Source organism: Nerophis lumbriciformis, linkage group LG24 (genome assembly GCF_033978685.3).
Source record: "Nerophis lumbriciformis linkage group LG24, RoL_Nlum_v2.1, whole genome shotgun sequence".
NCBI lineage: Eukaryota > Metazoa > Chordata > Actinopteri > Syngnathiformes > Syngnathidae > Nerophis > Nerophis lumbriciformis.
This window is the reverse complement of record NC_084571.2, coordinates 22,492,501-22,506,777: the sequence shown is the minus strand read 5'-3', so window position 1 is coordinate 22,506,777 and position 14,277 is coordinate 22,492,501. Positions and strand designations below refer to the sequence as shown.

Here is a 14,277-nt window from a genome sequence, read left to right as displayed (position 1 = left end):
TATTGTGTGTAGAATATCGAGAACAAAATAACGGATTCCATTTTGGAACAAGGCTGTAACATACCTTCATTTTTCCCACACATTTACAGTTGTGCTCATAAGTTTACATACCCTGGGAGAATTTATGATTTCTTGGCCATTCTTCAGAGAATATGAATGATAACACAAAAACCTTTCTTCCACTCATGCTTAATGGTTGTGTGAAGCTATTTATTGGCAAACAACTGTGTTTACTCTTTTTAAATCAAAATGACAAAAGAAAGTACCCAAATGACCCTGATCAAAAGTTTACATACCCCAGTGACTTTGATTTGATAACATTCACAAAAGTTGACACAAACAGATTTGAATGGCTAATCAAGGTTCCAATCCTCACCTGTGACATGTTTGTTTGTAATTAATGTGTGTATAAAAGGTCAGTGAGTTTCTGGGCTTCTGACAGACCATTGCATCTTTCATCCAGTGCTGCACAGATGTTTCTGGATTCTGAGTCATGGGGAAGGCAAAATAATTGTCAAAGAATCTGCGAGAAAAGGTAATTGAACTGCATAAAACAGGAAAGGGGTATAAAAAGTTTTCCAAGGAATTGAGAATGCCAATCAGCAGTGTTCAAACGCTGATTAAGAAGTGGAAAATGAGGGATTCAGGTAGACCAGCAAAGATTTCAGCCACAACTGCCAGGAAAATTGTTCGAGATGCAAAGAAAAATCCACAAATAACTTCAGCTGAAATACAGGACTCTGAAAAATTGTGGTGTGGCTGTTTCAAGATGCACAATAAGGAGGCACTTGAAGAAAAATGGGCTGCATGGTCGAGTCGCCAGAAGAAAGCCATCACTCCAAATTACTTTGTTCCAGAAGTTTTGAGGCTTGTCTCTGTGCTGTTTGGCGTAATGTAAGTGGGATACTTTGTGACATTTGCGCAGAAATGGCTTTCTTCTGGCGACTCGGCCATGCAGCCCATTTGTCTTCAAGTGCCTCCTTATTGTGCATCTTGAAACAGCCACACCACAATTTTTCAGAGTCCTGTATTTCAGCTGAAGTTATTTGTGGATTTTTCTTTGCATCTCGAACAATTTTCCTGGCAGTTGTGGCTAAAATCTTTGCTGGTCTACCTGAATCCCTCATTTTCCACTTCTTAATCAGCGTTTGAACACTGCTGATTGGCATTCTCAATTCCTTGGATATCTTTTTATACCCCTTTCCTGTTTAATGCAGTTCAATTACCTTGTCTCGCAGATCCTTTGACAATTATTTTGCCTTCCCCATGACTCAGACTCCAGAAACATCTGTCCAGCACTGGATGAAAGATGCAATGGCCTGTCAAAAGCCCAGAAACTCACAGACCTTTTATACACACATTAATTACAAACAAACATGTCACAGGTGAGGATTGGAACCTTGATTAGCCATTCAAACCTGTTTGTGTCAACTTTTGTGCATGTTATCAGATCAAAGTCACTGGGGTATGTAAACTTTTGATCAGGGTCATTTGTGTACTTTCTTTTGTCATTTTGATTTATAAAGAGTAAACAGTTGTTTGCCAATAAATAGTTTCACACAACCATTAAGCATGAGTGAAAGAAAGGTTTTTGTGTTATCATTCATATTCTCTGAAGAATGGCCAAGAAATCATAAATTCTCCCAGGGTATGTAAACTTATGAGCACGACTGTATATGGGGTGTTGTGTGTAGAATTTTGAGGACAAAATAACTGATTACATTTTGGAACAAGGCTGTAACATACTTACATTTTTCACACTGTCATTATGGAGTATTGTGTGCAGAATTTTGAGGAGAAAATAACCGATTCCATTTTGGAACAAGGATGTAACATACCGGTACTTACATATAAAACAAGTCATGTGCTGCATGCCCTGTATCATACAGAACCATAGACCTCACAGTACCTTCCCAACAGATGTACGAGATGTAAAACCACCAAAGTAATGAGTACCTTTTTTTGATAATGCAGGGGTAAAAACTACGGTTTTCCATTAAAAAATGATTAACTTAAAAATGGAAGCTACATGCCCGTGGAGTTCAAGGCCCGGAGGCCATACCTGGCCCGCAAAGGCCTGGAATTACCATGCGTCTACTGATTTCTAAACGTAATCAACTTTCTATTTTGACAGAAAAAAATACATGTACAATGTGCAATGTCATATATTTTAAACTTAATCTAATATTGCAACAATTACTATATTATCACACATTCCAACCATTAAAATAAGTACTGCTTGACTCATGATTTTGAAGCAACTTATCCATCAAATTGTACAATGTAAAAGTAGTTTTTCAGTAAAAACTGTTAGCTCAGTTGCCAGAATTTTACCGTAAAAACAAAAAAAAATTGTAATATTGTTTTTCCATTTACAGTAATACACCGTAAAAACAACAACCATAGACTTTACAGTAAAACAGTGGTACTGTTTTCCCATTCCCATTTACAGTACACATTGTAAAAAACATGGTGCATTTTAACGTTTCAGCAGCTAAACTTTACTCTAAAATCTACATGTTCTTCTTACAGTGTACGTAAAAAATATATAACAATAAATAATTGTGAAATAAGCAATTTAAAATGTATATATTATTCACTGTTACAAGGGGCCCTCTGAGGGCAGCAATAACTGATGTGGCCCCCAATGAAAATGAGTCTGTCTAAATGCTACAATTCATTTTCAGTAGCTGACATTTTGTTCATCCATCCATTTTCTACCGCTTGTCCCTTTTGGGGTCGCGGGGGGTGCTGGAGCCTATCTCAGCTGTATTATTTCTACTATTTATATGTTGACATTGAATAGTTGATTCATTTTGACAACATGACTGCAAGATATTATTTCATGCTATAAACGACAAATGGCTATTCAGATAAAGGAAGTTAGCTAACAGAATAAACATTGTTTGTACTGGTAATGATTTTTGCATTTGGAGCAGTTAAAAGTGGAGAGTGTCGAAGAGACAGAAATTGGCTAGAAAATCCAAGGCAGAATCCACTAAAGCAGAAACAGACCCTCTGCTTATTTCCAGTCTTGTTCATTAAGTTTAAATCACATGCCTTAAAAATACATTCTCAGCTTTTGGAGTTATTTTGTTAAAGTGCAAATACATGCACTCAGAAGGACCGAGACCTCTGCCAAGGCTAAAAAGCTAAAGCTATATGCTTTTCAGCTAAACTTGGTGGAAAAGGTTTGGACACCCCCTGGTTTAGGGGCACATATTCAGGCAAAAGCAAAGACTCTGCGAAATAGTGCAGACTTTTAGAAGATCTCGTGAATCCACGCATAATCATGTGATAAAGTAAACACAGCGGAAAGGCTTGAGCTTTGCCGTCCATCAATACCCACAAGCGGGCGCATCCATTGCGGCATTGACTTGACTTGACCCGTGACAAAGACGACCATTTTGCCTTGAAGAACGACCACTTTATTTTTTCTAGCAAGCAACAACACAACATAACATCATATAAACCAGCCCATCAGCACGTTTCAAAGTGTAAAACACCAGCTGCCTTGAATACAGACTATTTTATTTTGAAAGTATTTTGCGTTTGCGCATGACTTCCTGTCCAACACAAGCAGATTTTAGCTGAATTGATTCGACTGGCAAAATTAGAAGCTCTGCGTATATTTAGCGCAGGGATCCATGTCGTTGCCGTTTCGCAGGCAATGACAACGGACACATTGACTTGAATAAAAACGGCAGAAAGAGTCCGTCGCCGTGGCGATTACACACCGCAGCCGTGACGCATCCTGTGGAAATGTGGGGTGAGTCTCTTCAAGGCAAATGACTCTCCCCAACGTAATTGTCCTGTGAGGGGCAGCAGTGTGGTTTCTCCCCCACGTGCACCCTCCTGTGTTTGGCCAAGGTACTGCTCGCTCGGAATCTTGTCCCGCAGATGTTGCAGATGTACGGCTTCTCCCCCGTGTGGACCATGGCGTGCCTTTTCAGCACGGACGGGTGGCTAAAACCTCTCCCGCAGGTGTTGCAGAGGAAGGGCTTCTCCCCCGTGTGGACCATGGCGTGTCTTTTGAGGATGGACAGCTGAATGAAGCTCCTCCCGCAGGTGTCGCAAGGATACGGCTTCTCGCCCGTGTGAGTCCTAACGTGCGTGCTCACCTCGTGCGCGTTCCTGAACTGCTTCCCGCACATCTTGCAGGAATACGGCTTCTCGTCCGTGTGGATCATGGAGTGTCTTTTCAGATTGGAGCGCTGGCTGAATGTCTTCCCGCATGTCTTGCAGGAGTAAGGTTTCACTCCGGTGTGGCTCAGCATGTGTCGCTTCAGTTTGCAACTGAAAGTGAAAGCTTTCCCACAGTAGTCACATTTGAACACCTTGCTGTTGGTGTCACCCTCTACCTTGTCATCGCCTGCTTCTAAGGCTGCAAAGCAGTCAGTCTGATCTTCCAACCGACTTTCGTTTAGCTCCTCCGTCTTGTAGTTTTCTCCACTAATAGGAAGGGATAAAAAAGTATTTCGAAACTCTTCTTCTTCGTGACTGCTGCAGGGTTCCTCTTTAATCTGGGGTGTTTCTGGCTCCTCTTGCTCCAGAAGGGAGTTCCGCTCCTGCCAACAAAGCTGTTGCTGGTCCACATCTTGGCGCTCTGAGGGCACAAAGTCCAACAGGATGTTACCAGTTTGCCTTTTCGCAACTATTGGACCATGTATGTTATTAGGACTCCATTCCGAGGACTCTGATTCTACTATCAATCCCGCAGTCGAATTGTCTAGTACAGAGGTGTCAAAGCCATGTTCACTGAACGCCACATCGCAGTTATGTTTGGCCCCAGAGGGCCGCTTCTAACAGTGAATACTATTATCACACAATTTTTTTATGCATTTTATTAGATTTTTTTAAAACTAAAATGTAAAAAAATATGGTAAGTTGCAATAATTTCACCTCAAAATGTAGTGTATTACTGTAAATGGAAAAACAGTACTGCTGTTTTTATGGTTAAAAAGGCAGCACAGTTGCCAGAATTTTACTGTAAAATGTGCATTTGTTTTTTTACTGTAAATAAAAAAAACTGCAATTTTACAGTAAAATGTTGGCACCTGAGCTGCCAGTTTGTTTGTGTTTTTTTAACGCAAATAAACTGTAGATTTTCCGTTGTATAACTAAATGCCAAAACGGCACCACAGTTTATTACAGTAAAAAAAGTAGTGTTTTTTTTTATTTATAGAAAAATGCTGTAAAAACCACAGTAAATTTCACAATTTTACCATGAAATCTATTGCTACTTTAACATTGCACAATTTGATAGATAACTTGCTTTGAAATCATTATTATTAGTATTTATTTATATTTAAAAAACGGTTTGAATATTTGATCATATATTTTTGTATAATTAGACAAAGATGTAAGCACAAGTTAACACTTGCAGGGCATTACTGCCTGACGCACCTCCGACAGTGCCATGTGGTGCTGGCTGCAGGGTCATCAGCCGGGAGCCACCTTTCACGGATGTTTCGCTCCTTTAATCCCGGAACGTCTCTGGGTGGTGGAGCAGCGACAGGGACGTCTCCCTTCCGCCCCCTGCAGCCAGCTGAAGGATCCATACTGTACCCACATTCTAACCCCGGTATTATTGCTGTTGTGTATATGGAATGAGTCCCAAGGGACTATGCATGGCAGGGACGTCCATCTCCCTGAGTCAAGTGTGGGCCTGACCGCATACCATAACATAATTAGACAATATTTAAGTTAACATCATTTGTGATTACATGGAGTACATATATTTTTTTCTCCCAAAATAGAAAGAAAGAATACATTTAGTAAGAAAAGTTACACTCCTTTATTGATACATATTATTTCCAGGCTTTCGAGGGCCAAATAAAATTATGTGAGTTTGACACCTGTGGTCTATTACAAGGGTGTCCAAAGTGCTAATTCTGGCACACTCTAAAAATTCTATTGCTAAAAGAGTACTGTAACGACAAAACGTTGAATAAAACAAAGCCGCCATACAGGCTTCTTTTTTTCTTAACTGCAAACTCTCAATAATCATGACTCAAAATCAGTGTTATGAATTATTGACCTATTCATGGCTCCAGTTACTTAACATCAAATATTTTACTGAGAAATATTTTTGGGGGAACATTTTGCATAGTTTGATTTTTTTTTAAATCAGATGACCGTATTTTCCGGACCTTAGGGCGCACCGGATTAAAAGGTGCATTGCCGATGAGCGGGTCTGTTCAAGTCTTTTTTCATACAAAAGGCACACCGGATTATAAGGCGCATTAAAGGGGTCATAATATAATTGTTTTGTATATTAAATTTTTTTATAATTATATTTTCAATTTTTGAAAAACACTTCCTTGTGGTCTATATACTTGAGTCATATTGCAGTCTACACATATCTCTTATGCGTGACTGCCATCTACTGATCACACTTATCATTTCACCATGTACCAAAAAAATAGCTCTGAGGTCAGTAAGCACAACCAAATATTTTCCGTACATTAGGTGCACCGGGTTATAAGGCAAACTGTCGAGTTTTTATAAAATGAAAGGATTTTAAGTGCACTTTATAGTCCGGTAAATATGGTAATCACATTTTGGAATTTGGATTAATTATGATTACAGGTGATTAATCGCTTGCATAATGTAATGTTGGTTAAGAAAGTTAACCTTTATTTTTATACAAATGCAATTTTATTGTCAAAATGTCATCCAGGAAGGATTTTTAACGTTTTACTTGAATGCATCTCATTCATTTGCACAAAACTTGGTCAGTTTTATCTAAAGTTCTTTAAAGCTGTGTTTTCCAGTGACATTTAGTCCTCTCGCATGTTTATACTGACTTATGCATTGATCTTATCATTGACCGTAGAGCGGTTAAGGTAAAAGAGATAGTACCATCAAGATAAATGTGATTATTTATTTAAAATAATAAAATCTCTTTACTCGTTAATTTTGACAGAACCAAATAAAAAATACAAACTTACTAGAACTGTTGATGGAGAGATCAAGCATTGAAAATTAAAGCAAAAAATAATAAATGACTTATTCCGTACACTCTTAAGAGTGGAGAGCCTTTTTGAATCTAAAGACTTGTTTTTTGAAACTGTCAGTGCTCAAAAATAATAATTAATCAAAATCAATGTTATGAATTATTGACCTATTTATGGCTCCAATACTTACTTCACATCAAATATTCCACTTTTAAATATGTTTTGGGGCAAAATTTGCATATTTTGTGTGTTAGCCGTATTAAAACCAAGGTTTTCTTTGACAAAGAGCATAAAAGGTGAAACTTAAAACTGACGGATGGATGTGAAGTTGATGTAGAGATTCAAGCACTGAAAGGAAAGAAAAAAATAAGCAAACAGGTGGGCTTTGTCCTCAGTTGGGTGTGATGTCATGTCACTTGATGGCCAGAGTCTCCTGCCTGTGCGCCTACTTGCAGTCATACCCCGCCTCATTGTGCTTCAAATATAGCCGTTTCACAATATCTTCGGTGGAAAAAAACGCTTTAAGGGGGGGGGGGTCTTTAATGCAAAACCAACTTTTCTTACCTATACCTGTTTTTGTGTAATTGCAGTCTGCATAAGTCCGGCATTTTGAGCTCAAAACATACAGACATGACCGAGATATTTATCAAATCAATCTTGCATTCCTTCATACATACTCCAAACCAAGGGTTCTTAATCTTTTTGACCTCAGGGCCCAACTTTTCCACTACAGAGGGGCCCGGGGCCCACTCAAAAATTAAAGATCTAGTAGATTAATATATGTACAACATACATTTATATACACACCTGTTGCTGCTGTGTACTCTCTAGAAATAACATCATCTTCTTGGTCCAGACTGAAGTTCTCTTGTTTATAAAGCCTCTGTTCCCTCAAATCCTCCTCATCCTCTTCATGTTGGAGCTCTGCAGGTACATGTTTAAAATTAAAATAAATATTCTGAAAATGTGATATGCATGGTAGTTTGCCCAACCAGTCTACATGTGCTTTGTGGACTATGTTGGACTGCGCCAAGGCTGCCCTTTGTCACCGATTTTGTTCATAACTTTTATGGACAGAATTTTTAGGCGCAGTCAGGGCCTTGAGGGGATACGGTTTGGTGGCTGCAGGATTAGGTCTCTGCTTTTTGCAGATTATGTGGTCCTGATGGCTTTATCTGGCCAGGATCTTCGGCTCTCACTGGATCGGTTCGCAGCCGAGTGCGTAGCGACTGGGATGAGAATCAGCACCTCCAAGTTTTCTCCCGGAAAAGGGTGGAGTGCCATCTCCGATTTGGGGAAGAGATCTTGCACCATGTGGAGGAGTTCAAATACCTCGGAGTCTTGTTCAAGAGTGAGGGAAGAGTGGATTGTGAGATCGACAGGCGGATCGGTGCGGCGTCTTCAGTAATGCGGACGCTGTATCGATCCGTTGTGGTGAAGAAGGAGCTGAGCCGGAAGGCAAAGCTCTCAATTTACCGGTCGATCTACGTTCCCATCCTCACCTATGGTCATGAGCTTTGGGTTATGACCAAAAGGACAAGATCACGGGTACAAGCGGCCGAAATGAGTAATGAGCTGCATCATTAAGCCTACGTGAACTCCATGGTGTTCAGAGATGAATAGTCTCTCCTATTGCTATTGTACCATTTTTTCAGCTATAGTTACATTAATCATTAGTAATGCAGCAGCCTAGTTTTGAATGGCCCTGCGATGAGGTGGCGACTTGTCCAGGGTGTACCCCGCCTTCCGCCCGATTGTAGCTGATAGGCTCCCGCGACCCCAAAGGGAATAAGCGGTAGAAAATGGATGGATGGATAGTTTTGAATGGCAGGGTGCCTGCTATCACATGTTGATAAAAATATAACATTTACATAATAAAAATCAACTACAGGCTTCCCAAATGCTTTAATAAATTAAGCATGATGAGTTGACTTGAAACTGTTTAATGTTGCACTTTTTATATGTAGAAGAAAAGTTGTGTCATTTTATTTAATCTGAGCAACAACTTGAGGCAGTTTAATGTTGATTAACGTGGTCAGAATTATTATAGTGTTCCCAATGTTAAAAGGGTAAAGCCATTGTTTACAAATTTGGTAAATAAATAATCAAAAAATGTATATTTTGTTGTTTTCTTACTGTACTGAAAATGAACCGAACCATGACCTCTAAACCGAGGTACGTACCGAACCGACATTTTTGTGTACCGTTACACCCCTACTATGTATATATATATATATATATATACACACATATATATATATATATATATATATATATATATATATATATATATATATATATATATATATATACACACATATACAGTATATACACTATATTTGCCAAAAGTATTTGGCCACCTGCCTTGACTCGCATATGAACTTGAAGTGCCATCCCATTCCTAACCCATAGGGTTCAATATGATGTGGGTCCACCTTTTGCAGCTATTACAGCTTCAACTCGTCTGGGAAGGCTGTCTACAAGGTTGCGGAGTGTGTTTATAGGAATTTTCCACCATTCTTCCAAAAGAGCATTGGTGAGGTCACACACTGATGTTGGTGGAGAAGGCCTGGCTCTCAGTCTCCGTTCTAATTCATCCCAAAGGTGTTCTATCAGGTTCAGGTCAGGACTCTGTGCAGGCCAGTCAAGTTCACCCACACCAGACTCTGTCATCCATGTCTTTATGGACCTTGCTTTGTGCACTGGTGCACAGTCATGTTGGAAGAAGAAGGGGCCCGCTCCAAACTGTTCCCACAAGGTTGGGAGCATGGAATTGTCCAAAATGTTTTGGTATCCTGGAGCATTCAAAGTTCCTTTCACTGGAACTAAGGGGCCAAGCCCAACTCCTGAAAAACAACCCCACACCATAATTCCTCCTCCACCAAATATGCAGTCCGAAATGTAGCGTTCTCCTGGCAATCTGATGGATGAGTCTGGGTTTGGAGGTTGCCAGGAGAACGCTACATTTCGGACTGCATATTTGGTGGAGGAGGAATTAGATGGAAAAGCATGATTTATCACTCCACAGAACGCGTCTCCACTGCTCTAGAGTCCAGTGGCGACGTGCTTTACACCACTGCATCCGACGCTTTGCATTGAACTTGGTGATGTATGGCTTAGATGCAGCTGCTCGGCCATGGGAACCCACTCCATGAAGCTCTCTGCGTACTGTACGTGGGCTAATTGGAAGGTCACATGACGTTTGGAGCTCTGTAGCAACTGACTGTGCAGAAAGTCTTTGCACTATGCGCTTCAGCATCCGTTGACACTTCTCTGTCAGTTTACGTGGCCTACCACTTGGTGACTGAGTTGCTGTTTTTCCCAAACTCTTCTCTTTTCTTATAATAAAGCCGACAGTTGACTTTGGAATATTTAGGAGCGAGAAAATTTCATAACTGTATTTGTTGCACAGGTGGTATCTTATTTCAGTTCCACGCTGGAAATCACTGAGAGCGCCCCATTCTTTAACAAATGTTTGTAGAAACAGTCTCCATGCCTAAGTGCTTGATTTTATACACCTGTGGCCGGGCCAAGTCATTGGGACACCTGATTCTCATCATTTGGATGGGTGGCCAAATACTTTTGGCAATATATATATATATATATATATATATATATATATATATATCTGCGATGAGGTGGCGACTTGTCCAGGGTGTACACCGCCTTCCGCCCGATTGTAGCTGAGATAGGCTCCAGCGCCCCCCGCGACCCCAAAGGGAATAAGCGGTAGAAAATGGATGGATGGATGGATATATATATATATATATATATATATGTATATGTGTATGTACAAACCCCGTTTCCATATGAGTTGGGAAATTGTGTTAGATGTAAATATAAACGGAATACAATGATTTGCAAATCCTTTTCAACCCATATTCAATTGAATGCACTACAAAGACAAGATATTTGATGTTCAAACTCATAAACTATTTTTTTTATTTTTGCAAATAATAATTAACTCAGAATTTCATGGCTGCAACACGTGCCAAAGTAGTTGGGAAAGGGCATGTTCACCACTGTGTTACATCACCTTTTCTTTTAACAGCACTCAAACAATTGGGAACGGAGGAAACTAATTGTTGAAGCTTTGAAAGTGGAATTCTTTCTCTTTCTTGTTTTATGTAGAGCTTCAGTCGTTCAACAGTCCGGGGTCTCCGCTGTCGTATTTTACGCTTCATAATGCGCCACACATTTTCGATGGGAGACAGGTCTGGACTGCAGGCGGACCAGGAAATTACCCGCACTCTTTTTTTACAAAGCCACGCTGTTGTAACACCTGCTGAATGTGGCTTGGCATTGTCTTGCTGAAATAAGCAGGGGTGTCCATAAAAAGATGACGCTTAGATGGCAGCATATGTTGTTCCAAAAACTGTATGTACCTTTCAGCATTAATGGTGCCTTCACAGATGTGTAAGTTACCCATGCCTTAGGCACTAATGCACCCCCATACCATCACAGATGCTGGCTTTTGAACTTTGCGTCGATAACAGTCTGGATGGTTCGCTTCCCCTTTGGTCCGGATGACACGATGTCTAATATTTCCAAAAACAATTTGAAATGTGGACTCGTCAGACCACAGAACACTTTTCCACTTTGCATCAGTCCATCTTAGATGATCTCGGGCCTAGAGAAACCGGCGGCGTTTCTGGATGTTGTTGATAAATGGCTTTCGCGTTGCATAGTAGAGCTTTAACTTGCACTTACAGATGTAGCGACAAACCGTATTTGGTGACAGTGGTTTTCTGAAGTGTTCCTGAGCCCATGTGGTGATATCCTTTAGAGATTGATGTCGGTTTTTGATACAGTGCCGTCTGAGGGATCGAAGGTCACGGTCATTCAATGTTGGTTTCCAGCCATGCCGCTTACGTGGAGTGATTTCTCCAGATTCTCTGAACCTTTTGATGATATTATGGACCGTAGATGTTGAAATCCCTAAATTTCTTGCAATTGCACTTTGAGAAATGTTGTTCACGCAGTTGTGGACAAAGGAGTGTGCCTCACCCCATCCTTTCTTGTGAAAGACTGAGCATTTTTTGGGAAGCTGTTTTTATATCCAATCATGGCACCCACCTGTTCCCAATTAGCCTGCACACCTGTGGGATGTTCCCAATAAGTGTTTGATGAGCATTCCTCAATTTTATCAGTATTTATTGCCACCTTTCCCAACTTGTTTGTCACGTGTTGCTGGCATCAAATTCTATGGTTAATGATTATTTGCAGTTTGAACATCAAATATGTTGTCTTTGTAGCATATTCAACGGAATATGGGTTAAAATGATTTGCAAATAATTGTATTCTGTTTATATTTACATCCAACACAATTTCCCAACTCATATGGAAACGGGGTTTGTATATATGTGTGTCTGTGTATATATGTGCATGTATATATATATATATATATATATATATATATATATATATATATATATATATATATATATATATACATAAGAGCTAGTATATTAATATATGTACAACATACATATTATATACACACCTGTTGCTGCTGTGTACTCACTAGAATAAACATCATCTTCTTGGTCCAGACTGAAGTTCTCTTGTTTATAAAGCATCTGCTCACTCAAATCCTCCTCATCCTCTTCATGTTGGAGCTCTGCAGGTACTACACATTTGAAATAAAAATAAATGTTCTGAAAATGTGATACCCTCAAGTATATATATTATATATATATATATATATATATATATATATATATTTATATATATATACACATGTATATGTGTGTGTGTGTATATATATATATATATATATATATATATATATATATATATATATATATATATACGTGTGTGTGTGTGTGTGTATATATAGATGTATACACATATGTGTGTGTGTATATATAGATGTATACACATATGTGTGTGTGTGTGTGTATAGATATATACACTTATATATATATGTGTGTGTGTGTATATAGATATATATACATACATATATATATATATATATATATACACACACACCTGTTGCTGCTGTGTACTCTCTCGAAATAACATCATCTTCTCGGTCCAGACTGAAGTTCTCTTGTTTATAAAGCCTCTGCTCACTCAAATCCTCCTCATCCTCTTCGTGTTGGAGCTCTGCAGGTACACATTTAAAATTAAAATACATATTCTTAAAATGTGATGCCCTCAAGTGAGGTGATATAAAAATGTGGCAGACAATGTTCACACAAACCTATCCTGCACACTTTGATTTGGGGTTTCAAGAGGACATCCACCAGCCGCCGCTGGCGATCAAGCTTCTCCTGGTACTCGACGATAGTCCTTTCAAAAACACCAAATATTTCGTCCGCAGCAGCGGTAAGTCGCTCATTAACAAATTGTCTCAAATAATGAACTGACCCCATCGTTGCTTCAAACACACAAACATTAAATACCACAGATAACCCGCCCACTCCTGAGACTCAGCTGGTTATTTCCGCTAGGTGTCACATTGATCTAGTTCCGACAGGGACAGTTTCCGGTTTCACTGCACGACACCTTTATTTATAAGCCCTCTAAAAAAACGACAGTTCAGCACTGTGTAAAATAAATACTTTAATTAATGACTTAACAACTAAACATTAAGTCATTTTTTACAAACATTTTATTTACGAGCCACGGCTGACTTTACAGTTGTATTTTATGAGGCGCTCAAGCAGGAAGTAAACAGCGACACAGGCAGCGAAATAAATAAAGTAAATCAAAAGTAATTTCCGGCATTTGTAGTATATTTAATACTATACATAATGTTTGTGAGTTACATTACGAGAGGTTAGATCACATAATTTAAGTTAGCAGCAGAGGGCGCCATGACAGAACCTTTCTGCACAAAACTATCAGCTAAAATGTTTATGACACACAATAATATTATCATGGTGCACTTTACAATAACGTGCAACCTGACAAATCAAATACGTGCACAGTTATTCGACCTTTTGGTATTTCCTTGTTTGCTTCCAACCCCTACTGTATATATCAAGTCTATGTGTACTAAGAACATACTTGCCAACTCTCCCGGATTTTCCAGGAGACTCCCGAAATTCAGCGCCTCTCCCGAAAACCTCCCGGGACAAATTTTCTCCCGAAAATCTCCCGAAATTCAGGCGGAGCTGGAGGGGGCGTGGCCTCCAGCTCCGCCTGAGTCCGCTTTCCCACAATATAAAGAACGTCTACAGTAAAGCAGTCCGTCTGCCGTAAACAGCAATGTTGTGACACTCTTAAACAGGACAATACTGCCATCTAGTGCATTTGATGAAAGCACTTTTGTGCGTGCCACACAGCAATGCATAATCAGAGAAGGTGTTCA

The 14,277-nt window shown here is 39.5% G+C and overlaps 1 protein-coding gene across 1 annotated transcript in view; it reads right to left on the bottom strand.

Annotated features, from left to right (window-relative positions):
* Window positions 1-13,432, bottom strand: part of LOC133620541 (uncharacterized) — a 48,295-nt gene extending 34,863 nt beyond the window's left edge. Inside the window, exons 1-6 of the mRNA XM_061982127.1 lie at window positions 13,165-13,432; window positions 12,951-13,067; window positions 12,463-12,588; window positions 7,767-7,883; window positions 3,787-4,606; window positions 3,346-3,437 (exon numbers count right to left, since the gene is read on the bottom strand). Of these exons, the coding sequence (XP_061838111.1) occupies window positions 3,346-3,437; window positions 3,787-4,606; window positions 7,767-7,883; window positions 12,463-12,588; window positions 12,951-13,067; window positions 13,165-13,336 (1,444 nt within the window). The 5' untranslated portion in view covers window positions 13,337-13,432. The remainder of the gene's footprint in view (window positions 1-3,345; window positions 3,438-3,786; window positions 4,607-7,766; window positions 7,884-12,462; window positions 12,589-12,950; window positions 13,068-13,164) is intronic.
* Between the last annotated feature and the right edge of the window lie 845 nt (window positions 13,433-14,277).